Here is a 24,215-nt window from a genome sequence, read left to right as displayed (position 1 = left end):
ATCTTTGTGAGAGGCTCCGGGGATTGAGGGGAGACGCCCCGCCCCAGAACGTGCAGCCATCTTTGTGGGAGGGGCAATTAGTGAAGTCGCCACGCCGGGTGGTGGGCGGCCATCTTTGTGGGGGCAAGTTGCAAAGCAACTCTGGGCTGGCCGCCATCTTTATGAGGAGCAACATAAGGTGTCTTAAAAATGCCAACAATATACCTCTAAATCACATTCAGAATCTCAAGTTAGATTATATTACCCACCAGCTGAACCTTTATTAATTATATGTGCATCTAATGTGGATAAACATAAAGTGAGCAATTTCCTATTGCAAAAAATAAATTAAAATGGTTTTCTTTTGTCTAATAAATGGGAAACGCATGCAGACACTTGGCAGCAAGGGTCAAGGGTCACGTTTTGTTTCCGATTGCAAAAAATAGATATTTTTGGTCTACCGAAAGTCCAATCACTTTACTTCCGGTCGCAGAGCCCCGCACAAAGATGGCATCCATTTGAACAAGCTTTATTGACAGCCGCTGCCGCCTCGCCTTGGTTGGAGGTGCAGAGGACAATGGAGGGAGACAGCAGTAAGCTGGATACGCAGGAGGGCTCCAGGCCACCCTGCAGCAATGATATCAAGAGGCACAAGGAGATGGAAAACGTCGCCCTGCAGAGCAGCCTCAACTTGGGCCACAAGAAGGGTGAAGAGGGAGAGCAGAGGCCAGCTCCAGTCCAGGCTGACGAGAGCAGACCTGGGCCTGAGGGGGACCTGGAGCTCACCCAGACTGACCACCTCAACAAGCGCCTGCTCACCTCCTTCCTGGAGAAGATTAACCAGCCCAACTTCAACTTCCCCAACCTGCAGCAGCTCAGTCACCAGCCTGAGGACTCCAACAAGGTGCAGGAGGATTGGTGAGCACCCAGAGGGAGAGCTGGGTGCACGTCTAGCTCCCAAATTAAACGTCGGTGGGTTGTAGACGTTTCTTTATTCCTTTTGGGGGAAGGGGAGGGGGTGGGAGGGGGAGTTTAGAAAAAAATAAACTCCTTTGGACTCTGCAAAATGAGAACTGCAACCCAAATCCTGAGTGAACTGCTTCAAGTTATCAACTGTTGGATACAAATGCTGAAAAAATGCCACAGTGGAGTGTGGTCACAGGCAACGGATGCCTTTTCACATCACGGTTCACAGGCAGGTAGCAGAAGATTTATGGATTCCCTTTCATCTTGAATGTCTTGCCTTTCAATCTGTTTCAGACCACTTTACAGTTTGGGTTGATGGATCCAATCACTGAATGCCGTTTCAGAGGGTAGTTTTGCCTTTTTAAAAAACTATGATTTTAATATTGTATTTTCATAAGCAAAGCTCCTGAAAGATCAATCATTTTTGCTGAAAAATCATAATAAATGTTTTATCTAAAATCTGAGGCTCTCTTTTGTCAAATGAATTAGTTTAAGCCAAGCTCCCTCCACACTAATGCTGCCAGACCTGCTGAGATTTTCCAGCATTTTCTCTCTTGGTTTAATCTGAATTTAACACTTTGTTTTTAAGGTGTTTTGTGAGAGTACATGGGTGGTAAAATGTTTCCAAGGCATTGACTTTGATTCAGTTAATGGTACTCACTACTGAGTCAGAAGTGAGTGGGTTCAAGTCCCATCTCAGGCCTTGAGTAGGAATCTCCAGGCTGATACTCTGTATAGTGCCATGTGTCAGGTGTTAAATTGAGATCCTGCCACTCAAGTGGGTATAAAAGTTTTAAAGTTTATTCATTAGTTACATGTAAGGCTTATATTAATGCTGCAATTAAGTTATTGTGACATTTCCCTAGTTGCCACAGTTTGGCACCTGTTTGGGTCAGTGCACCTAACCAGCATGTCTTTTGTACTGTGGGGGAAAATCAGAACATGAGGGAAACCCATACAGACATGAGGAGAACATGCAGACTCTGCACAAATGACCCATGTTGGGAATTGAACCTGGGTGTGTGATGCTGTGAGGCAGCAGTGCTAACCACTGTGCCACCAGAAGGTCTCGTGACCCTAGTTTGAAGAACAGGGAAGGTGTACTAGGACCAATATTTATCCCTCTATCAAGATCACAAAAACAGATGTTCTGTCATTATCACGTTGCCATTTCTGGGAGCTTGCTGTGCAAAGATTTGCTGCTGCATTTTGTACATCAGTATACAGTGTTTTTTTTGTCTGATGGCGATTGGCTTGAAGACACCAGGGAAAACTCCCCTGTTCTTCTATGAAATAGTGCAATGGGTGGCACAGTGTTTAGCACTGCTGCCTCACAGCACTAGGACCTGGGTTCAATTCCAGCCTTGGGTCATTGTCTGTGTGGAGTTTGCATGTTCTCCCCATGTCTGAGTAGATTTCCTCTGGGTGTTTGGGTTTCTTCCCACGGTCTAAAGATGTGTAGGTTAAGTGGATTAGCCAGAGTAAATGCATGGGGATAGGGCCTGGGTAAAATGCTCTTTCAGAGAGTTGGTGCAGGCTTGAAGGGCCTCCTTCCACACCGTAAGAATTCGGAGATCTGTTGCATCCACTTCAGTAGGCAGATGAGGCCTTTTTTAACATTTTGTTGGAAAGATTGCACCTTTGACAGTGCAGTATTCCCTCAGCACAGGAGTTTCAACCTGCCATAGACCCACCTATCATAACTGGAGCAGACCTTCCTATCATAACTGGAGCAAACCCACTGGGAGAACGTGCAAACTCAACACAGATGGAGGCTGGAATTGAACCTGAGTCCCTGGCACTGAGGCAGCAGCGCTAATCAGTGTGCTGCCCATATCCTAGAATTTTAGAGGTGTTTTGAATTTGCCTGTTATAAATTAAACGTTTTAAAAATCAAAAGTTGTGGGCATGGGAGTGACAATTTAACTGGAACCTGTGCCATGGGCCCACAGTTTGGAATGCTGATGGAATGTGTGTGTTTTGGAGGACGAGCAGCTGGTGAAAGCCCTAAAGAGGCTCACCCTCTGCCCCCAAGTCACTCCATTATAATGACCGTTAGACAGCTTGGCCAATTCAACACTCCACTTCTAGACAGCTCGGTGAGCATCAGTCAGTGGAAAAGGTGAAGCCTACCATTCTTCTTCAACTCAACTCTAATCAGCTTGTAGGTACACTCAATGTACAAAGAAAATTACAGCACAGGAACAGGCCCTTCAGCCCTCCAAGCCTGCACTGACTATGCTGCCTGACTAAACTAAAACCCCCTACCCTTCCAGGGACCCTATCCCTCTGATCCCATCCTATTCATGTATTTGTCAAGACATCCCTTAAAAGTCACTACCGTATCTGCTTCCTTTACCTCCCCGGTAGTTCCAGGAACCCATTACTCCCTGTGTTTAAAAAAAAAACTGCCTCGTGCATCTCTTTTAAACCTTGCCCCTTCGCACCATACACCTATGCCCCCTAGTAATTGACTCTTCCACCCTGGGAAAAAGCTTCTGACTATCCACTCTGTCCGTGCCTCTCATAATTTTGTAGACATCTTTCAGGTGGCCCCTCAACCTCCGTCGCTCCAGTGAGAACAAACCATGTTTGTCCAACCTCTCCTCGTAGCTAATGTAAAGAGGAATACAAACTCTGGATCGTTTTTCTCAGAGCAGAGGAAAGATGTTCCACATCATCAGGAGAATAAATAAGGAGCCAGTGTTTCAAGTGGCAGCAAGCTCAAGAATTGAACAGGAGATCATGGCATTGTAGCAATCCAGAGGACCAGGCTAATGGTCTGGGGATGAAAACAGAGAAAGCTGCAACATCTAAAGAATTTCCCTTTTCCCAGATCCTGTCAAGTATTCTCATTATCTACAATCTCCAGCATACACGGGACTTTGTTTTTATTTTAATGTTCGGGGATCAAATTCCACCAAGGCAGCTGGTGGAATTTAAATTCAATGTATAAATCTGGAATTGTAATCTAATCTCTCTGAAGATGACCATGAAACTATCATCGGTTGTTGTAAAAATCCATTTGGATCGCTAATGTCCGTTAGGGAAGGAAATCTGTCATTCTTACTCAGTCTGGCCTACATGTGACTCCAGACTCACAGCAATGTAGTTGACTCTTAACTGCCCTCTGAAAATGGTGTGACAAATCAATCATTTCAAGGGCAGTTAGGGATGGACAACAAATAGTGGCCTTCCCAGTGGTGCCCACATCCCTAAGAAAGAATTTTTTAAAAGACATAGGCTTAAGATTCATTACCAAAAGAACTAGAGGGAAAGATAAGGAAATATTTATTAACCCAATGAGTTATGATCTGGAAGGCACTGCCTGAAAGAGAGACAGGTTCAATAATAACTTTCATAAGGAAATTGGATAATCCTGGAATGAGTTGAATGGTAACTTGCTGTGCCATTCAAATTCTATTACAGAATCATTACAGAAGGTGGCCACTCGGCCCATCAAGCCTGCATCTACAACAATCCCACCCAGCCCTTATCTCTGTAACCCCACATATTTACCCCGCTAATCCCACCGAAATGAGGGTCAATTTAGCATAGTCAATCAACCTAACCCGCACATCTTTGAATTGTGGGAGGATAGCAGAGCACTCGGAGGAAACCCACGCAGACATGGGAAGAATGTGCAAATTCCAAACAGACAGTCACCCAAGCCGGGAATCGAACTGAGGCCCCTGGCACTGTGAAGCAGCAGTGCTTACCACTGTGATGCCCAGTAATCTTTAATGCAAAAGATTATTGCTTGACTCTACCCACTCTCCCTCACTGACTCCTCAAACCTCACTTCAGTTGTGTATTTATTTGTCTTGTTTGCACTTTGCGATATGATGGAAATTTAAACACTTTCTTTTTCCCGTGTTTTAGGATTAACTTTCCCATAAATTGTGTATCTTTAAAAAAATTATTGCCCACATTGTAGAATTTGGTGCGATTGTTTGGCAGTGAAGGACAGCCACCCCAAACAACCCCTCTGAAAAGTTACCCTCCCACATTACTGCCCCTCATCAAATTTATATCATTTATCCCAAATATATGAAACCTTAGCGAATATCACATAGCTATGCTGACTGAGGAATTTGGGTAAAACATTGTATAAAATTGCTTGCTGCAGGACTGAAGTAGGCAGATTGGAGCTTCCTGCAAAAAGTGAGAGCTGGGAAGCTGATTAACACAGTAAGAAGTCTCGCAGCACCAGGTTAGAGTCCAACCAATTTATTTGATAGTAAACCCACAAGCTTTTGGGATTGCCCCTTCGTCAGGTGAATGGAGAGTTCTGGTCTGCAGAACTCTCCATTCACCTGACGAAGGGCAAACCCCAAAAGCTTGTGGGTTTACTATCAAATAAATTGGTTGGACTCTAACCTGGTGCTGTGAGACTTCTTACTGTGTTTACCCCAGTCCAACGCCAGCATCTCCACAAGCTGATTAACCACAGATTCACTGAATGAAAGGAGGCCATTTGGGCTTTTAAATTCAATCCTCACTCAATTAGAATATGCCGTGTTCCTCGTGGAATCATGTGATCTCCTCCCACAGTCTACCTACCCTCTTTATCCCCCATTGTGGAATCTACCTTCCTATTTCACCCCACGGGGGGTAAGTTCTGTCTAAATGCTCTCCCAACCCCAAAGGTTAGCATAAAGTCTGTACAAATGCAGAAGGTCCAGGGTTGTCCTGATTCTGCGATCTCTGTTACAATGGTGTGCCACGCGCGTTCTCCAACTCCTCTTGAAGCCTCCTGGCTTTCTCCTCCAGTGCTTGGATCTGCACACCCTGCCGCTCAGACATGGTGCTGATCTGTGACTCCAGTTTGCTCAGCTGGTTCTCATACTTCCTCTTGGTGTTTCTGTAGGCCGCTGACAAGTTGCTGCACCAGAGAAATGAGAGTTTAAATCAGAACATTGTTTAATCTGATAATTAAATTCAAGCACTACTCAAAATGGTTAAATAGGTGGGTACAGAATGAATTTAAAAGCTAATGGAGTGGTCGCCTTTATAGAAGATTGGAATACAAAGGAATGGAAGTTATACCTTTATTATCTGTGGGAACTGTGTTCAGTTCTGTGCAATGCACTCACAAAGGGAGTACAATGTACAGTTTTGGCCTCCCTTACTTAAGAAAGGATATACTGGCACTGGAGAGGGTGCAGAGGAGATTCATTAGGTTGATTCCGGAGTTGGCTTATGAGGAGAGACTGAGTAGACTGGGTCTATACTCATTGGAATTTAGAAAAACGAGGGGGTATTTTATAGATACCCCCATATAAGATTATGAAGGGAATAGATAAGATAGAAGCAGAGTTGTTGTTTCCTCTGGCAGGTGAAACTAGAACTAGGGGGCATGGCCTCAAAATAAGGGGGAGCAGATTTAGGACTGAGTTGAGAAGGAGCTTCTTTACCCAAAGGGTTGTGAATCTGTGGAATTCCCCGCCCAGTGAAGCAGTTGAGGCTACCTTGTTGAATGTTTTTAAGACTATAGATAGATTTTTGAACAGTAAAGGAATTAAGGGTTATGGTGAGCGGGCGGGTGAGTGGAGCTGAGTCCACAAAAAGATCAGCCATGATTTTATTGAATGGTGGAACAGGCTCGAGGGGCCAGATGGCTGACTCCTGCTCCTAGTTCTTATGTACATTGAAGTTTTGGAGGGTGTGCAGCATTGAATCACTAGAATGATACCAGAGTGAAAAGGGTTAAATTAGAAAGACAGGTTCAGTAGATTAACTTTGTTTGCCCTCGGGTTTAGAGGGTTAAGGGGTGATCAATCTGACTGAGGTGATTAAAGGATTCAATCGGGTTGATTGGAGACTATTTCCAGAGGGCTCAGGGGTAGTACCAGAACACAAAGGCAGAATTTTAACATGAGAGGCTGGCTGACTGGGAGTAATGTCTGGAAGACTTCCACACAGAGGGGAGCGGAACTCTCAAACTCTCTTCCACGCTCCCTCCAAAAAGGACTGCTGGGTCTGGGCGTCACAGACTGATAAATGTCTGTTAGGAAGGGGGATTAACCAAAATGGGGAGATGAAGTTAACACACAGATTAGCCATGATCTAACTGAATGGCAAGCAGGGTAAAGGGGCTGAATGACCTCCTCCTGTTCCCGTGCAGATTCAGGTGAAGTGCTGAGAAGATGAAAGATCTGAAGAAGTGAAGTCTGGTAGAAGATTGAAGCCAGCTCATTCAAGGTTGCATTTCCTCACCCTTGGCTCTTACCAGCCTGTTACCTGGCTGACCTTGGCAAGAACAGACCTGCTCAGGCTCTGGGATCATACTGATGTTGTTCAGTTTATGTACAGTTAGAACATTACGCACAGTTCAGGTCTCCATGTAAGATAAGTAGCTCAGTCACCCTACTTCCTGGGATACCTGTATGTTTTCCTCAGCTCACAGGTGAGTTCCTCAGACTGATGTTTTGCAATATTGTTGTTTCTTATCATTTTCTCCAGTGATGCCGCCAGCTCCTCAATACGTCCTCTCAGTTGTTTCTCTCTGTAGGACAATTCACATCAGCTTTATTCCTGAAATTTTCACAGACATCAGGTTAAACCACATTGACTGCACTTGGTAAGTGGGTGTCCCAGTGGGTGGGGCGGGGTATTGTAACTCTACACTGTCCCCATCAAACACTCCCAGGTACAGTACAGGCTTAGATATAGAGTAAAGCTCCCTTTACACTGTCCCCCATCAAACAATCCCAGGACAGGTACAGCATGGGGTTAGATACAGAGTAAAGCTCCCTCTACACTGTCCCCATCAAACACTCCCAGGACAGGTACAGCATGGGGTTAGATACAGAGTAAAGCTCCCTCTACACTTTCCCCATCAAACACTCCCAGGACAGGTACAGCACGGGGTTAGATATAGAATAAAGCTCCCTCTACACTGTCCCCTTCAAACACTCCCAGGACAGGTACAGCATGGGGTTAGATACAGAGTAAAGCTCCCTCTACACTGTCCCCCATCAAACAATCCCAGGACAGGTACAGCATGGGGTTAGATACAGAGTAAAGCTCCCTCTACACTGTCCCCATCAAACACTCCCAGGACAGGTACAGCACGGGGTTAGATACAGAGTAAAGCTCCCTCTACACTGTCCCAAGGTGCATCATATAAACATTATCAGATAGAAATTTGACAGTTTAAAGTTTATTTATTAGTCACAAGTAAGGCTTACATTAATGGTGCAATGAAGTTACTGTGAAAATCCCCTTGTTGCCACATTCTGGTGCCTGTTCGTGTACACAGAGAGAATTTAGCATGGCCAATGCACTTAACCAGCACATCTTTCAGAAACTCAGCCGAGTAAGGAAATACACAGAGAGATGGCCAAAAGCCCGTTCAATGAGTTACATGTCTTCACTGCTGTCTGATTCCAGAGGAACATCTCTACGGGTTGCATTTGTATCAGCTTTGTGTTTTTATTTTATATTGCCCCGGCAAGCAGTGTGACTTCAGTCTTCATAGTGTTTCCTGGTGGAATATTTCTGCTTCGATACTGGGTGTCTCAGACATTGTGATAAATCAGGGGCAGTAGAGGGCTGTAGGAAACGATCCACTCCTGTGGCTGGAGAAGCTCTCCAGAATATAGCAACACAGGAGAGGTCAGCTCAAATATCCTGAACAAATCAATGGGAGTTCAGCCAGAAGCTACAGATAATGTCACATGGGGGCAGGATTGTGGACAACACTGCTTCACCCGCACTGCCTCATTAATATGGTCACTCTGTATTTCCTTCTCATCGCTTGAATTGACAGGATGACCCTCAGGGGAATGTAAGAAAAACATTCACAATTGACAGTTATTTTGAGCCTAGCTGGTGAATCAGACCTGCCTCACGCACTGTGACAATCACTCTCTCCTCACTCCTGCCACTTAATCTCCTTGGGGATGAAAAGTCCCAAAGAGAAAATCCCAGGGCCAAAATGGGAAAACCTATCCTGGGAAGTTCTCCTCCGAGCCCCTCACATGATGGGAACTTGTATTGGAGATTACACAGAGCCAATATTATTGATAAAGATTCTGATCTTTGCAATGAAGCAATCTTTGTTTCAGTGACAGTGCTCAAGGTACAGAATCAGCCCCAATACAGCAATTAACAGATAAACATCACTCCACTTAGGTGCCTGTTAATGAATATCTCCAACAAGACAGTCTAACCATCTCTCTTTGATTTTCAATGGCATTGCAATAACTGAATCTCCCACCACCACCCTGGGGGTTACCATCGACCAGAGACAGAACTGAACCTGCCATATAGGAGACTGTTAAATAAGTTAAGAGCCCACGGTCTTAAGGGTAAGATCCTGGCTTGGATAGAGGATTGGCTGACTGGCAGAAGGCAGAGAGAGTGGATAAAGGGATCTTTTTCAGATGGCAGCCAGTGACTAGTGGTGTATCACAGGGGTCGGTGCTGGGTCCACAACTTTTCGTAATATACATTAACAATTTGGAAGAAGGAACTGAAGGCACTGTTGATAAATTTGCAGATACGTAGAGGGACAGGTAGTATGGAGGAAGCAGGGGGGCTGCAGAAGGACTTGGACAGGTTAGGAGAGTGGGCAAAGAAATGGCAGATGGAATACAATGTGGAAAAGTGTGAGGTTATGCACTTTGGAAGAAGAAATGGACGCGTAGACTATTTTCTAAATGGGGAAATGCTTCGGAAATCAGAAATACAAAGAGACTTGGGAGTCATTGTTAAAAATTCTCTTAAAGTTAACGCTAGATTCATTTGGCAGTTAGGAAAGCAAATGCAATGTTAGCATTCATATCGAGAGGGCTAAAATATAAGAGCAGGGATGTACTTCTGAGGTTGTATAAGGCTCTAGTCAGACCCCATTTGGAGTATTGCGAGCAGTTTTGGGCCTTGTATCTAAGGAAGGATGTGCTGGCCTTGGAAAGGGTCCAGAGGAGGTTCACAGGAATGATCTCTGGAATGAAGAGCTTGTCATATGAGGAATGGTTGAGGACTCTGGGTCTGTACTCGTTGGAGTTTAGAAGGATGAGGAGGGATCTTATTGAGACTTACAGGATACTGCGAGGCCTGGATAGAGTGGACGTGGAGAGGATGTTTCCACTAGTAGGAAAAACTGGAATCAGAGGGCACAACCTCAGGCTAAAGAATGATCCTTTAAAACAGAGATGAGGAGGAATTTCTTCAGTCAGAGTGGTGAATGTGTGGAACTCTTTGCCACTAAAGGCTGTAGAGGCCAGGTCATTGAGTGTCTTTAAGACAGAGATAGAGAGGTTCTTGATTGATAAGGGGATCAGGAGTTATGGGGAAAAGGCAGGAGAATGGCGATGAGAAAAATATCAGCCATGATTGAATGGTGGAGCAGACTCGATGGGCCGAGTGGCCTAATTCTGCTCCTATGTCTTATGGTCTTAGATAAACACTGGGGCTACAAGAGCAGGTCAGAGACTGGGAATCCTGCAGACAGTTACAACTTCCTGACTCCTCAAAGGCTGTTCACCATCTACAAGGCACAAGTCAGGAATGTAATGGGATATTCTGCACTTGCCTGGATGACTTTTTTAAAAAATATTCATGGAATGCGGGCATTGCTGGCTAAATGAGCAGTTATTGTCCAGCCCTAATTGCCCTTGAGAAGATACTGAGCTTCATTCTTGAACCGCTACTGTCCCTGTGGTGTAGGTACACCCATGGCGCTGTAAGGGAGGGAGTTCCAGGATTTTGGTCTTGCGACAGTGAAGAATAGTGATATATTTCCAAGTTAGGATGGTGAGTGACCTGGAGGGAACCCTGCAGGTGGTGGTGCTTCTATACACTTGCTGCCCTTCTCCTTCTTGATGATAGAGGAAGGTTTGGAAGGTGCTATCTAAGGATCCTTCGTGAGTTGCTGCAGTGCACGTTGCAGATGGTGCACACGGCCGCGTTTGTGGTGGAGGGAGTGTATGTTTTTGTTGGGTGCCAATCAACTGGGACTGCTTTGCTCTGAATGGTGTCAAGCTTCAAAAGTGTTGAAGCTGCACATAGGGGAGGTGATGACAAAATGTTTATGTCACTGGATTAGTTACCATGATGCCCAGACTGATGCTCTAGAGCCATGAGACCTGGCCACCATCCAGTCTATTCTAATTCTTACAGAGTTTCGCTCCCCTCGCCATCACATTGGAATAATCAATCTGTATACTACCCACCTCGTGTTGTGATCTATAAGGTTCTTTCTAGTTACCCCATTGTCTAGTATTTCCTGTGCTTACCGTGTGGAAGCCGCTGTGAGTTCAGACACCAGTTGGTCATTGCTGATTGCTGGAGCTTCTGATGTTGGTGCAGTCTCCTAAAAATGGAGCAGAGTCAATCAGACAAGATCCTCAGCTAAGAGCTTACAATTCTGAGTGCTCTGATTTATTTCATTGCTTTCTCTCTCTTTCTACCCCTCAGATATGGTCTTTTGACTGAGATCCACAAGGCTTCCCCCAGCCATCTTTGGCAGTCTCATCACGTGGCCAGGCATTGTCTGTAAGCCCAAGGGTGAATGTTGGCAGGATGTATGGCTCAGCCTTAGACTTAAACGCTCTTCAGAAATGGTCACTAGATTTTTAATTCATTCATGGGACATGGTTGTCACTGGCTGGCCAGCATTTATTGCCCATCCCTAATTGCCTTTGGAAGGAAGTTGAGATTCAATCACATTACTGTGACTCTGGAGTCACGTGTACGCCAGACCAGGTAAAGACAGCAGATTTCCTTCTCTAAAGGATGTTAGTAAACCAGATGCTTTCTTTTCTGACAATCAACAATGGTTTCATGGTCAGCAGTAGATTTTTAATTCCAAATATTTTTAATTGAATTCAAATTTCACCATCTACCGTGGCAGGATTCGAACCCAGGTCCCCAGAATTTAGCTGAGTTTCCTGATTAATAGTCAAACGATAATACCACTGGGCCGTTGCCTCCCCAGATATTGGTCAGGAGCAGGGATACTGCTACACCATCAGTGAGATGCCTGTATCTCTGTCCTTGGACATACCTCCTTGACGCAGCGTGCGATGTGTTGCTCTTGCAGACACTCCTCACGCTCTGCTTGCCAGTGTGTGAGGAGGAGGATTGTGGCCATTTCCTGAGTCTCCTGGGATCGCAGATTCTGCTCCAGCTCTCTCCTCTCCTTCTTCATCCAACTCAGTTGACCTTTCAGCCAGGAAATCTCATCCTGATAATCCATCAAGCAGGAGCAGATCAGAGATAATCAATATGTACTAAGATACTCCACAACAATTAACTTGGGCAATAAAGGAGGAATTCATATTAAGTTAGAGAAATTTCAAATTTCAGGCAAGGAAGGAAATTGCAAAGACTCTGACCCAAATTTTTAATTCCTCCCGGGCCACAGGGGAGGTACAGTAAGAAGTCTCACAACACCAGGTTAAAGTCCAACAGGTTTATTTGGCAGCACAAGCTTTCAGAACACTGCCCCTTCATCAGGTGCCGTGCCAGAGGACTGGAGAACAGCTAATGTGGATTCACTCTTTAAGAAAGGTTGTAGGGACAAGCCAGGGAACTACAGAGCAGTGAGCCTCACGTCTGTGATTGGGAAACTACAGGAGAAGATTCCAAAGGAAAGAATCTATCTCCATTTAGAGAGGTAAGGTTTGACCAGGGATAGTCAGCATGGTTTTGTCAGGGGGAGGTCATGCCTAACAAATTTGATTGAATTTTTTGAGCGTGTAACCAAGTGTGCGGGTGAGGGTAGTGCGGTTGATGTAATTTACATGGATTTCAGCAAAGCCTTTGACAAAGTCCCACATGGGAGGCTCATTAAGAAGGCTAATGCACATGGAATACTAGGTGATCTGATAAGGTGGATTAATAATTGGCTTAGCGATAGGAGCCAGAGGGTGGTGATAGATGGCTACTTTAGTGACTGGAGGCCAGTGGCGTACCACAGGGATCCATGCTGGGCCCCCTATTGTTTGTCATTTATATAATGACATAGATAACTATGTATAAGGTAGGACTAGTAAGTTTGCCAATGACACAAAGATTAGCCGGGTGGTTAACAGTGAGGTTGAGTGTCTTGGGCTATAGAAGGATATAGATAAGATGATTAAATAGGTGAATAGGTGGCAGATTTAGCCCTGAAAAGTGTGATGTGATACACTTTGGAAGGAGTAATTTGACAAGGACGTATACTATGAATGGTCTGATACTGGGAAATTCTGAAGAACAAATGGACCTTGGCATGTTTGTTCATAGACCTCTGAAGGCAGAAAGGCAGGTTAATAGGCGGTGAAAAAGACATATGGCACACTTGCCTTTATCAATCAGGGTATAGATTACAAAAGCAGAGAGCTCACGGTGGAGTTGTATAGTGGTAAGGCCACAGTTGGAGCACTGTGTGCAGTTCTGGTCACCAAATTATAGGAAGGATGTGAATACACTGGAGGGGGTGCAGAGGAGATTCACCAGTTTACTGCCTGGGATGGAACATTTAAGTTATGAAGAAAGGTTGGATAGACTCGGGTTATTTTCTCTGGAGCAGAGAAGGCTGAGGGGCGGCCTGATTGAGGTGTTCAAGATTATGAGGGGCATGGACAGAATGGATAGGGAGAAGCTGTTCCCCTTCATTGAAGGGTCAGTAATGATGGGACACAAGTTAAAAGTGAGGGGTGGGAGGCTAAGGGGGGATTTGAGGAAAAACATTTTTACTCAGAGAGTGATGATGATCTGGAATGCGCTGCCTGGGAGGGTGGTGGAAGTGGGATGCCTCACATCCTTTAAAAAGTACCTGGATGAGTACTTGGCTATGGGCCAAGTGCTGGCAAGCGGGATTAGGAGGGCAAATCAAGATCTTTTATGTGTCGGTACAGATTCAATGGACCAAAGGGCCTCTCCTGCCCTGTGGGATTCTGTAATTCTGTGAAATAATCAGGGATTTAAATCACTAATAAAACACCAGCAATAAAAGAAATGACCTCATATCCGACTTAGAGTCTAATGGGGGAATTGCCTACATGAAAATGGTATAGATACAGTCAGAAATTTAATTAAGTATTAAGATTTGAACAAATATTTCTGATTTAAACATGTATTTTGGTGTTTTAAAATGTATTAGCTATATTTTTAAAAAGTAACTGTACACTTTAGCCAAAGGCAGGCTGCTGCAAGGGGTGATGGGATGAAGCTTTAGCAGACAGAACCACATTCTTTGGAAAAATGACACCACAGAATGTGCAAGTTCTTACCAGCGAAAGTTACTAGCAATTAGGTTCTTAGAGGCCCTTTCTGAATAGGGTTGTTCACACTGTCCGGATAAGGCAGGTCTTCTCTGACCTGAGAATGTATATATGTCTGCTTTGTCCATTGATGTAAGCAAGAGTTGGTGGGAACATTAACTTTGACCTTTGTAGCTGAACGCAGGGGTTGCTAAGCAACAAAGGAAGAAGTATCAACAAAAGGGGGAGGAACATAAGAACATAAGAACATAAGAAATAGGAGCAGGAGTAGGCCATCTAGCCGTTCGAGCCTGCCCCGCCATTCAATAAGATCATGGCTGATCTGTCGTGGCTCAGTTCCACATTCCCGCCCTCTCCCCATAACCCTTAATCCCCTCGCTTATCAAAAACCCATCAATCCGCGTCTTAAAAATATTTAGCGAGGCAGCCTCCACCACTTCAACGGGCAGAGAATTCCAGAGATTCACCACCCTTTGAGTGAAGAAGTTCCTCCTCAACTCCGTTCTAAACCGCCTCCCCTTTATCTTGAGGCTGTGCCCCCTAGTCCTACTGTCTTTTTTGAGCAGGAAGAGTCTCTCCACCTCTATCCTATCCATCCCATTCATCATCTTATACGTCTCAATGAGATCTCCCCTCATTCTTCTAAACTCTAACGAGTACAAGCCTAGTTTATTCAGCCTCTCCTCATAGCTCAACCCCCTCAACTCCGGCATCAGCCTTGTAAACCTCCTCTGCACTCCCTCCAAGGCCAAAATATCCTTGCGTAAGTGCGGCATCCAGGTTCTACGGACCAATGAAATTCCATGATGTCAGAGAGTAGAATGCAATTGGTTAAGGTATATAGCCATTGTTAATAGCGATTGATTTATATTAATGATGATTGAATCATTATTACCGGAGAGGCAGGAGGAGCAAATTTGAGAAATGTAGAATTGTGTTTACGGACATATTGTAACCTCAGAGTGGGTCAAAGCCTTCCCTTCTAGAGAGACACTGGACTGCCCAATGCTCATCTCTCCCTTTGATTGTTGGTCAAATAATGATACGTCTTTAACCGAGCCACTGGCTTTGTGAGTCTTTGTATTGGCTGAAGTTTTTGGTGATACCTGGTCTCCAGAGAGCCCTGAAACAGTCACTTAGACTCTACAAAGACACTGTGGGGGGAGGGGGTGGGGTATTGATCCCCTTTAGCTTTTCCCTTGATTTCCACGCCCTTAAACCACTCCACCAATCCCCTGGCTGTTACTGAGATATAGATTCCACCAATCACGTGGCACGACTTTAGCCATGTGGCAGTTTGGCTCAGTGGAATGCACTATCACTTCTGGGTCAGCAGGTCACAGGGTTTGAACCCTCACTTCGGAGAGTTAAGCCCCTGATCTAGGCTGTCGCACTCTGTGCCAGCGCTGATGGAGTGCTGCACTGTCGGAGGTGCCATCTTTTGAATGAAATGTGAAGCTGAGGTTCTGCCTGCCCTCTGAGATGGGTATTGAAGATCCCAGGGCACTATTGGAAGATGAGCTGGAGGACTTCTCCTTTGTGTCCAGTGGCCAATATTTACCCCTCGGCCAACAACATGAAAAACGCACTGTCTGGTTATTATCACATTGCTGTTTGTGGGATCTTGCTAAGCGAAACTGACAGCTGCGCTTCCTAGACTACAGTTACTGCTCTGCAGAAATGTTCTGTTGGTTGTGAAGTGCTTTGGGACACCCTGAGGCTGTGTAAGGTGCTATAGAAATGCAAACACTTGTCTCCTTTAACAGTAAGAATCCTGCTGCTCCCCTCACTGTAGGTTTGCATGGGAATTACAACATAGAAACAGGCCATTCAGCCCATCCTGTGTGGGATAGGCATTATTTTCCTTACAAACAATATCCTAAACCCACGCGCTCTCGCTCTGTCCATATCCCTTTATTCCCATGAACCAATGCAATAAGTTAGTCCTATTTCTGCAGAAACTTGTTAAAAACTGTCCTTACCGATTATATTTTAATCATCAAAGCAGATAGAATCATAGAGGTTTACGGCAGGGAAACAGGCCCTTCGGCCCAACTTGTCCATGCCACCACTTTCTTTATTGGGAAAAGTTTGAGCAAATGATAATCGTGCCTTAGTTAAACCTCATCGGCTCCGATACTGTCTCTGCGCTAGTGCCTGCTTACAGAAAACAGAGGAAAATGCAGAGAGACTGGAGAAACTGGGGTTGTTCTCTTTAGAGCAGAGAAGATTAAGGGAAGGTTTAATCGAGGCATTCAAAACCATACAGGGGCTTTGATCATGTAAATAAGGAAAACTTGTTAGCAGTGGCAGGAGGACTGGGAACCAGAGGGTGACAAGATTTAAAATAATTGCCAAAAGAAGCAGAGTTCAACATGAAGGGGAAGCTTTTACAGAGAGTTGTAGTGAGTTGCAGTGGCCTGGAATGTGCTGCCGGAGAGGGTCGTGGAAGCAGATTCAGTAATAACTTCCATAATGCTGCGAATAACATTATCTCTCTTTCTCTTCGCAAAGATGCTGCCAGCCATTCTCATAGACCATAATCATAGAATCCTGATGGTGCAGAAGGAGGCCATTCAGCCCATCGATCTGCACTGGCTCTCTGACAGAGCATCCCACCCAGGCCCTATTCCTGTCACCCCCACGTATTCACCTCACTAATGCCCCTAACCTACACATTTTGAAGGGGCAGTTTAGCATGGCCAATCCACCGAGCCAACAGTGCTTGCGGACTGTGGGAGGAAACTGGAACATGCGGAGGAAACCCACGCAGACAGAGGGAGAACGTGCAAACTCCACACAGACAGTGACCCAAGGTCGGAATCGAACCCAGTTCCCTGGCGCTATGAGGCAGCAGTGCTAACCACTGTGCCGCCATGCCGCTCTGATTTTATCCAGAATTTTCCATTTTTGTTTTGGATTTCCATCATCCGCAATTTTTGTGTTTACTTTGAACAGGAAATGGAATAAATAAGTACTTGAAGGGCAGAAAGTTACAGAGCTGTGGGAAAAGATGGGGTAGTGGAAACAAGCGTAGGCATGATGGACTGAATGGCCTCTTTCTCTACTGTAAGCTTCTACAATTCTATAGGATCAGAAGGAGGCCATTTGGCCCTTTTAGCCTACTCATCCACTCACGTTGTCTCTTCCACCTTCTTCTGTCGGGAAAAAGGTACAAAAATCTGAGGTCACGTACCAACCAACTCAAGAACAGCTTCTTCCTTGTTGCTGTCAGACTTTTGAATGGACCTACCTTGCATTAAGTTCTTTATCAACACCCTAGCTATGACCGTAACAATACATTCTGTACCCTCTTGTTTCCTTCTCTGTGAACGGTATGCTTTGTCCACCTTGGTTCCTTTAACCCTTAATACTCTGACCCAACAAAAATCTATCAATACCCTCACCAACGGCACTTACCCTGACAGTCACAAGTTCTTGCAGAACTTCCTTCTTTGCCTTCTTGTGTTGGTGAACCATCTTGTGTGAGTGTGTGCCAATCCCAGGCACCACCAAACCCTGTGTGACTGTTCCAGTCTCACTGCTTTGAGAGCTGGCCTCACCCTCCCAGGGGGTGGGGAGATAGCGTTTCAGGTGGGCTGCTGTGTCTCCCAGTTCCAGGATGGTCAGCATTACTGAAGCACAGCTGACTCGGAGCCTTGTGACGTCTCCTCTCAGACGAGTTTCAACATCATCACCCTCTGGCTCCCCCGAGATACTGGAAGTACTGCAAGTGAGAACATAAGGACTAAATTTGGAATAAATAGGAAGGCCATTCAGCCCTTCAATCCTTTTTTAAAATCCATTTATGGGATATGAGTGTCACTGGCTAGGCCAGCATTTATTGTCCTAGTTGCCCTTGAGAAGGTGGTGGTGAGTTGCCTCCTTGAACCACTACAGTTCCTGTGATGTAGGTACACCCACAGTGCTGTTGGGGAGGGAGTTCCAGGATTTTGACCTAGTGACAGTAAAGAAACAGTAATATAAGTCAGAATAGTGAGTGACTTGGAGGGGAACCTCCAGATGGTGGTGTTCCCAGGTATCAGCTGTTAGAAACATAGAAACTAAAGCAGGAGTAAGCCATTTGGCCCTTCGAGCCTGCTATGCCATTTATTATGATCATGGCTGATCATCAAATTCAATATCCTGATCCCCTTTCCCCCATATCCCTTGATCCCTTTAGCCTCAAGAGCTATACCTCATTTCTTCTTGAAATCAGGCAACATTTTGGTCTCAAGTACATTCTGTGGGAGTGAATTCCACACATTCACCACTCTCTGGGTGAAGAAATTTCTCCTCGCTTCAGTTCTAAAAGGTTTATCCCTTACCCTCAAACTATGATCCCCTAGTTCTGGACTTCCTCACCATTGGGAACATTTTACTGACACTACCCTTCTAACCCTGTTAGAATTTTATAAATTTCTATGAGGTCCCCTCTCAGTCTCCTAAACTCCAGTGAGTTTAGTTTATCTACAGTTCTTGCCCTTCTAGATGGCAGTGGTTGTGGGTTTGGAAGGTGCTGCCAATGGAACCTTGGTGAATCCCTGTAGTGCATCTTGTAGATAGTACATATTGCTGCCAATATTTGTTGGTGATGGAGGGAGTGAATATTTGTGGAAAGAGTAGAAATCAAGCAGCTGCTTTGTCTGGAAAGTGTTCATCTTCTTACATGTAGTTGGTGCTGCACTCAATAAGGCAAATGGACAGAATTCCATCACACTCCTGATTTGTGCTTTGTAGATGGTGTACAGGCTTTGGAGAGTCAGGAGGTGAGTTACTCACTGCAGGATTCCCAGCCTCTGACCTGCTCTGGTAGTCATGATGTGGATATGCCGGCATTGGACTGGGGTAAACACAGTAAAAAGTCTGACAACACCAGGTTTCAGTCCAAACCTATTCAAAAAATTCAGTAAATAAATCGGTTGGACTGAAACCTGGTGTTGTCAGACTTTTTACTGCTCTGGTAGCCAGAGTATTTATATGGTTAGTCCAGTTCAGTTCCTGGTCAATGGTTACCTCCAGGATGTTAATAGTGGGGGAATTCAGCAATGGTTTTGCCATTGAATATCAAGGGGTGATGGTTAGATCCTCTCTTTTTGGAAATGGTTATTGCCTGACACCTGTGTGGTGTGTGGCGTGAACGTTACTTGCCACTTGTCAGCCTCATCCTGCATATTGTCCAGATCTTGCTGCAATCGGACACAAACTGCTTCAACTTGGTCAAGGCTGATCTGTTGCTCCAACTCCACATCCCTGCACTATCCCGATGCCTCTTAATTCCCTCGACGTCCAGAGCTCTATCCATCTCAGTCTTGAGTAAACTCAACATCTGACTTCCACAACCCCCCGGAGTAAAGAATTCCAAAGATTCACAACCCTCTGAGGGAAGAAAATCCTCCTCCACCTGGTCCTAAATGATTGATCCTTTATTCTGAAATTGTGACCCCCCCCCACCCCAGCTCGAGCCTGTCCACTCAGGGGAAACCTCCTCCATGCTCAGGCCTGGTCAACGGCATGAAGAATTTTATATGTTTCAATGAGATCGCTCCTTGTAAACTCCGGGATATAGACCTACTCTATTCAATCACCTTCTTTCCCTAAATAACCATATTTCAAGCTTAAAGGGTTAATATGAGGACAGACTGTACAGACTAGGCTCCAGTTTAGAAGACTAGAGGGTGATATAACTGATAACCATCTCTGTAACTTCCTTCAATCCCACAATCACTGGGATTGCCGTCCTCCTCCAGTTCTGGCCTGTTGAACATCGTCAATTTTAATTTCTGCATCATTGGTGGGCATGCCTTCAGCTGCCTCATTGCTCAGCTCTAGAATTCACTAACCTCTCCACCTTTCTCTGCTCCTTTGAGATGCTCTAACCTCTTTGACCAAGCTTTTGGCCACATGTCCTGGCAACTCCATATGTGGCTCCTGTGAAGCACCTTGGGATGTCTTACTGTGTTAAAGGCAATAAGAGAATGTAAATTGTGACTGAGACGCATAGTATTTAATCTCACCTGTCCTGCGTGTGCTCTGATGGGGCCTGATGTTGAGGATCAGCAGTCGTTGGGTAAATGCCATGAACATTCCCCGCCGGTGTCGAAGTGTCAGCTCCAGGGACTCCTGTGTCCTTACTGGCAAGTCTGCCAACTTTGTCTATGCGCCAATGAGCTAAAGAGCGAGCAGAAGAAACAATTAAAATTAGTCTGGACTAACGTCCCCAAACACACCCAAACTTACTTTTATCTCCGAGAAAGAGGGAAACAACTGCCCCATTGTGTCAAACCTGGCTTTTCACAAGAACATCCAGGGATATCTCAGCAGTGGCACACAGGCTCTCTGCGCTGTAACTCTTTCTGGAGGAAGTCTCAAGAAGGAAGGCTGTCCTGTACCCACAGAGGGGAAGGACAGACCCCCCCTTCCTGTCCCACTCTCCCACTGCTAGTTTGCATCCTCTCCATCTTCCAGCAAGTGGGATGCAGGTGCGGATGGGAGTTTTTATGAGGATGGTGAACATGTTCCAGGGGTTTCTCTGCTTTACACCACATTCCTAAGATGAGTTGATTTACTTTGCTTACCCAACTTTTCAGAGTGCCAGTTTCCTGCCTCTAATTGTCTCCGCAGGGAGCTCCCTTTAGCTTCAACCTCCCTCAGGAGCTGTTCATAGGCATCAGTACTCTGCTCACTGCAGGAAACACAGGTTCAAATGTTCAATTCCACAGCAATAACATTGAAAGGCTGTTATATTAAATTCTATCAGACCTTGGAGTGCCATCCTGACAGTGCAGCACTCCCTCAGTACTGACCCTCTGACAGTGCGGCACTCCCTCAGCACTGACCCTCTAACAGGGTGACACTCCCACAGTACTGACCCTCTGACAGTGCAGCACTCCCTCAGTACTGACCCTCTGACAGGGTGACACTCCCTCAGTACTGACCCTCTGACAGGGCGGCACTCCCTCAGTACTGGCCCTCTGACAGGGTGACACTCCCTCAGTACTGACCCTCTGACAAGGTGGCACTCCCTCAGTGTTGACCCTCTGATAGTGCGGCACTCGGCTCAATACTGACCTTCTGACAGTGCACCACTCCCTCAGTACTGACCCTCTGACAGTGCAGCACTCCTTCAGTACTGACCCTCTGACAGTGTGGCACTCCCTCAGTACTGACCCTCTGGCAGTGCGGCACTCCCTCAGTACTAACCGTCTGACAGTGCAGCACTCCCTCAGTACTGACCCGCTGGCAGTGTGGCACTCCCTCAGTATTGATACACTGACAGTGCAGCACCCCCTCAATACTGACCCTCTGACAGTGCAGCACTCCCTCAATACTGACCCTCTGACAGTGCAGCACTCCCTCAGTACTGACCCTCTGACAGTGCGCCACTCCCATGGCACAGAAAGTATCCGTTACATTTTATGCTCAAGTCTCAGGAATGAGATGCTGTTGTGAAGATTGACAGGTTGGGATGAATGAGTGGCTGTACTGGATGGGTTGTGGGTGCAGGAGGTTAGCCTTACCTGTACTGTAGGGCCAGCCGCAGTGCAGTGCCATTGGATTCATGTTTCCCCAGTAGCATGCTCAGCTTCTCGCAGTCACCTTTACTCTCCTGCAGGACTGCTGACAGCTGCTCATTGTGGCTTTTCCATTTGTCAATACAGCTACAGCAAAAACAGGTAAAGTTTATTTATTAGTTTCACAAAAAGGCTTACATTAACACTGCAATGAAGTCACTGTGAAAGTCCCCTAGTCGCCACACTCCGGCGCCAGTTCAGTTACACTGAGGGAAAATTTAGCGCACCCAATGCACCTAACCAGAGCACCTGGAGGAAACCCATGCAGACACGGGGGGAATGTGCAGACTCTGCACAGACAGTGACCCAAGCTGGGAATCAAACCCAGGTCCCTGGCACTGAGAAGTAGCAGTGCTAACCACTGTGCTAACCATGCCACCCAAGCAATGCCACAGCAAGAGAACAATTATTAAAGCTTTGCACCCTTCCAAAGTCACACACAATCTGAGCCAGTCCACCATCACAGCTGGGTGAAAGGTCTGTCATGTTCCTATCAGCAGAGCGGGAGCGTCTTCAGCAGGGGCTGGGCAGAGTAACGGGTGTTTGACAATGCACTGTATCATCAACTGGTCAGAAAAATTGACACTGATGAGATGAAAGGGAGCGGCAATACACTGAGAGTCAGCAAGCAGAGATCGGTGGAGAACGGTTGTTTTTCAGCCAGGAAGAAGGTTTTTCCCAGGGATTAATATTGGGACCAATGATTCGTTTAAGGGTGGCACGGTGGTACAGTGGTTAGTTCACTCCCTAACAGCAATGTGGATGCACCTACACCACAGGCACTGCAGCGGGTCAAGACGACGGCTCATCACCACCTTCTCAAGGGGCAATTAAGGGTGGACATTAAATGCTGGCCTAATCAGCGACGCCCACATTCCGTGAAAAAATAATTTAAAAACTTGTCCGTAAAATATTTGAACAAGAAAATGGCAAAGAAGTCCAGATATCAGTAGTGGGGAAATTCTCAAATTCATGATTAAGGACCTTGTAGCAGAGTCAGCATGGATTTATGAAGGGGAAATTGTCCTTGACAAATCTGTTGGAATGCTCTATAGTAGAGTTGACAAGGGAGAGCTCGTGATGTGATACATTTGGACTTTCAGAAGGCATTTGACAAAGTCCCACACAAGACATTATCGTGCAAGATTAAAGCGCATCAGATTAGAGGAAGTGTATTGAAATGCATAGAAAACTAGTTTGCAGAGAGGAAACAAAGAGTAGGAATTAATGGGTGTTTTTCAAATTGGCAGACAGTAACTAATGGGATGCCACAGTGATCGATGCTGGGACCCCAGCTATTCACAATATATATTCATGATTTGGATGAGGGAACAAAATGTAACATCTCAAAGTTTGCTGATGATACCAAGTTGGGTGGGAGAATGAACTGTGACGAGGATGCAGAGATCCATCAGCATGATCTGGACAAGTTGGGTGAGTGGGCAAATCAATGGCAGATGCAGTATAATTTGGTTAAGTGTGAGGCTATTCACTTTGGAAGCAAAAACAAGAAGGCAGATTACTACCTGACTGGCTGTAAATTGGAAGAGGGAAGTGTGCAGTGGGACCTGGGTGTCCTTGTGTACCTGTCACTGAAGGTAAGTATGCAGGTACAGCAGGCGGTAAAGAAGGCAAATGGTATGTTGGCCTTCATTGCGAGAGGTTTTGAGTACAAGACCTGGGATGCAAAAACTGCTGCAATTATACAGGGCCTTGGCGAGGCCACACCTAGAATATTGTATGCAGTTTTGGTCTCCTTTTCTGAGGAAGAATGTTCTTGCTCTCAATGGAGTGCAGCAAAGTTTTACCAGACTGATTCCAGGGTTGGCAGGACTGATGTATGAGAAGCGATTGACTAGGTTCGGATTGTTTTCGCTGGAGTTCAAATGAATGAGGGAGGAATCGCATAGAGATTTATAAAATTCTAATAAGACTAGACAGGGTAGATGCAGGGAGGATGTTCCCGATGGTGGGGAAGTCCAGAATCAGGGGTCATAGTCTGAGGATTCGGGGTCGACCAGTTAAGATGGAGATAAGGAGACATTTCTTCACCCAAAGAGTGGTGAACCTGTGGAATTCATTAGCTCAGAAAGTATATGATGCCAAAACATTGAATGTATTCAAGAGGCGGCTGATATAGCACTTGGAGCGAATGGGATCAAGGGTTATGGGAGAACGCAGGATTAGGTTATTGAGTTGGACAATCAACCATGATTGTGATGAATGACGGAGCAGCCTCAAAAGGTTGAATGCCCTCCTCCTGCTCCTATCTTCTAAGTTTCTATGATATACCAGTGGTCAGGAATCTGGCTTACTTCCTCAGCTGATCCTCACTAATTTCAGAATCCCGGATCCTTAGTCTGGTCACATTGGATCCATGTGCATGAAGGAATCGGAAAAGATCTTGGACACTGGAGCAATCTTGGAAGGACTGCGTAAATCTTTCGACCACAAACCTTGGATCCTGCAGCAGAGACAA

At 45.6% G+C, this 24,215-nt stretch overlaps 1 protein-coding gene across 1 annotated transcript in view; it reads right to left on the bottom strand.

Moving 5' to 3' along the window:
* Positions 1-5,380: 5,380 nt before the first annotated feature.
* ushbp1 (Usher syndrome 1C binding protein 1) overlaps positions 5,381-24,215 on the bottom strand; it is a 29,727-nt gene continuing 10,892 nt past the window's right edge. The window contains exons 7-15 of the mRNA XM_080213119.1: positions 24,052-24,200; positions 21,683-21,823; positions 20,741-20,847; positions 20,180-20,333; positions 17,583-17,889; positions 11,960-12,139; positions 11,190-11,266; positions 7,331-7,453; positions 5,381-5,830 (exon numbers count right to left, since the gene is read on the bottom strand). Coding sequence (XP_080069245.1) covers positions 5,656-5,830; positions 7,331-7,453; positions 11,190-11,266; positions 11,960-12,139; positions 17,583-17,889; positions 20,180-20,333; positions 20,741-20,847; positions 21,683-21,823; positions 24,052-24,200 — 1,413 coding nt within the window. The 3' untranslated portion in view covers positions 5,381-5,655. The remainder of the gene's footprint in view (positions 5,831-7,330; positions 7,454-11,189; positions 11,267-11,959; positions 12,140-17,582; positions 17,890-20,179; positions 20,334-20,740; positions 20,848-21,682; positions 21,824-24,051; positions 24,201-24,215) is intronic.

This window comes from Carcharhinus amblyrhynchos, chromosome 26 (genome assembly GCF_965287045.1).
Source record: "Carcharhinus amblyrhynchos chromosome 26, sCarAmb.v2.hapA, whole genome shotgun sequence".
In the NCBI taxonomy this organism is placed as follows: domain Eukaryota; kingdom Metazoa; phylum Chordata; class Chondrichthyes; order Carcharhiniformes; family Carcharhinidae; genus Carcharhinus; species Carcharhinus amblyrhynchos.
The sequence above is the reverse complement of the archived record's forward strand: the minus strand, read 5'-3'. Positions and strand labels throughout refer to the sequence as shown.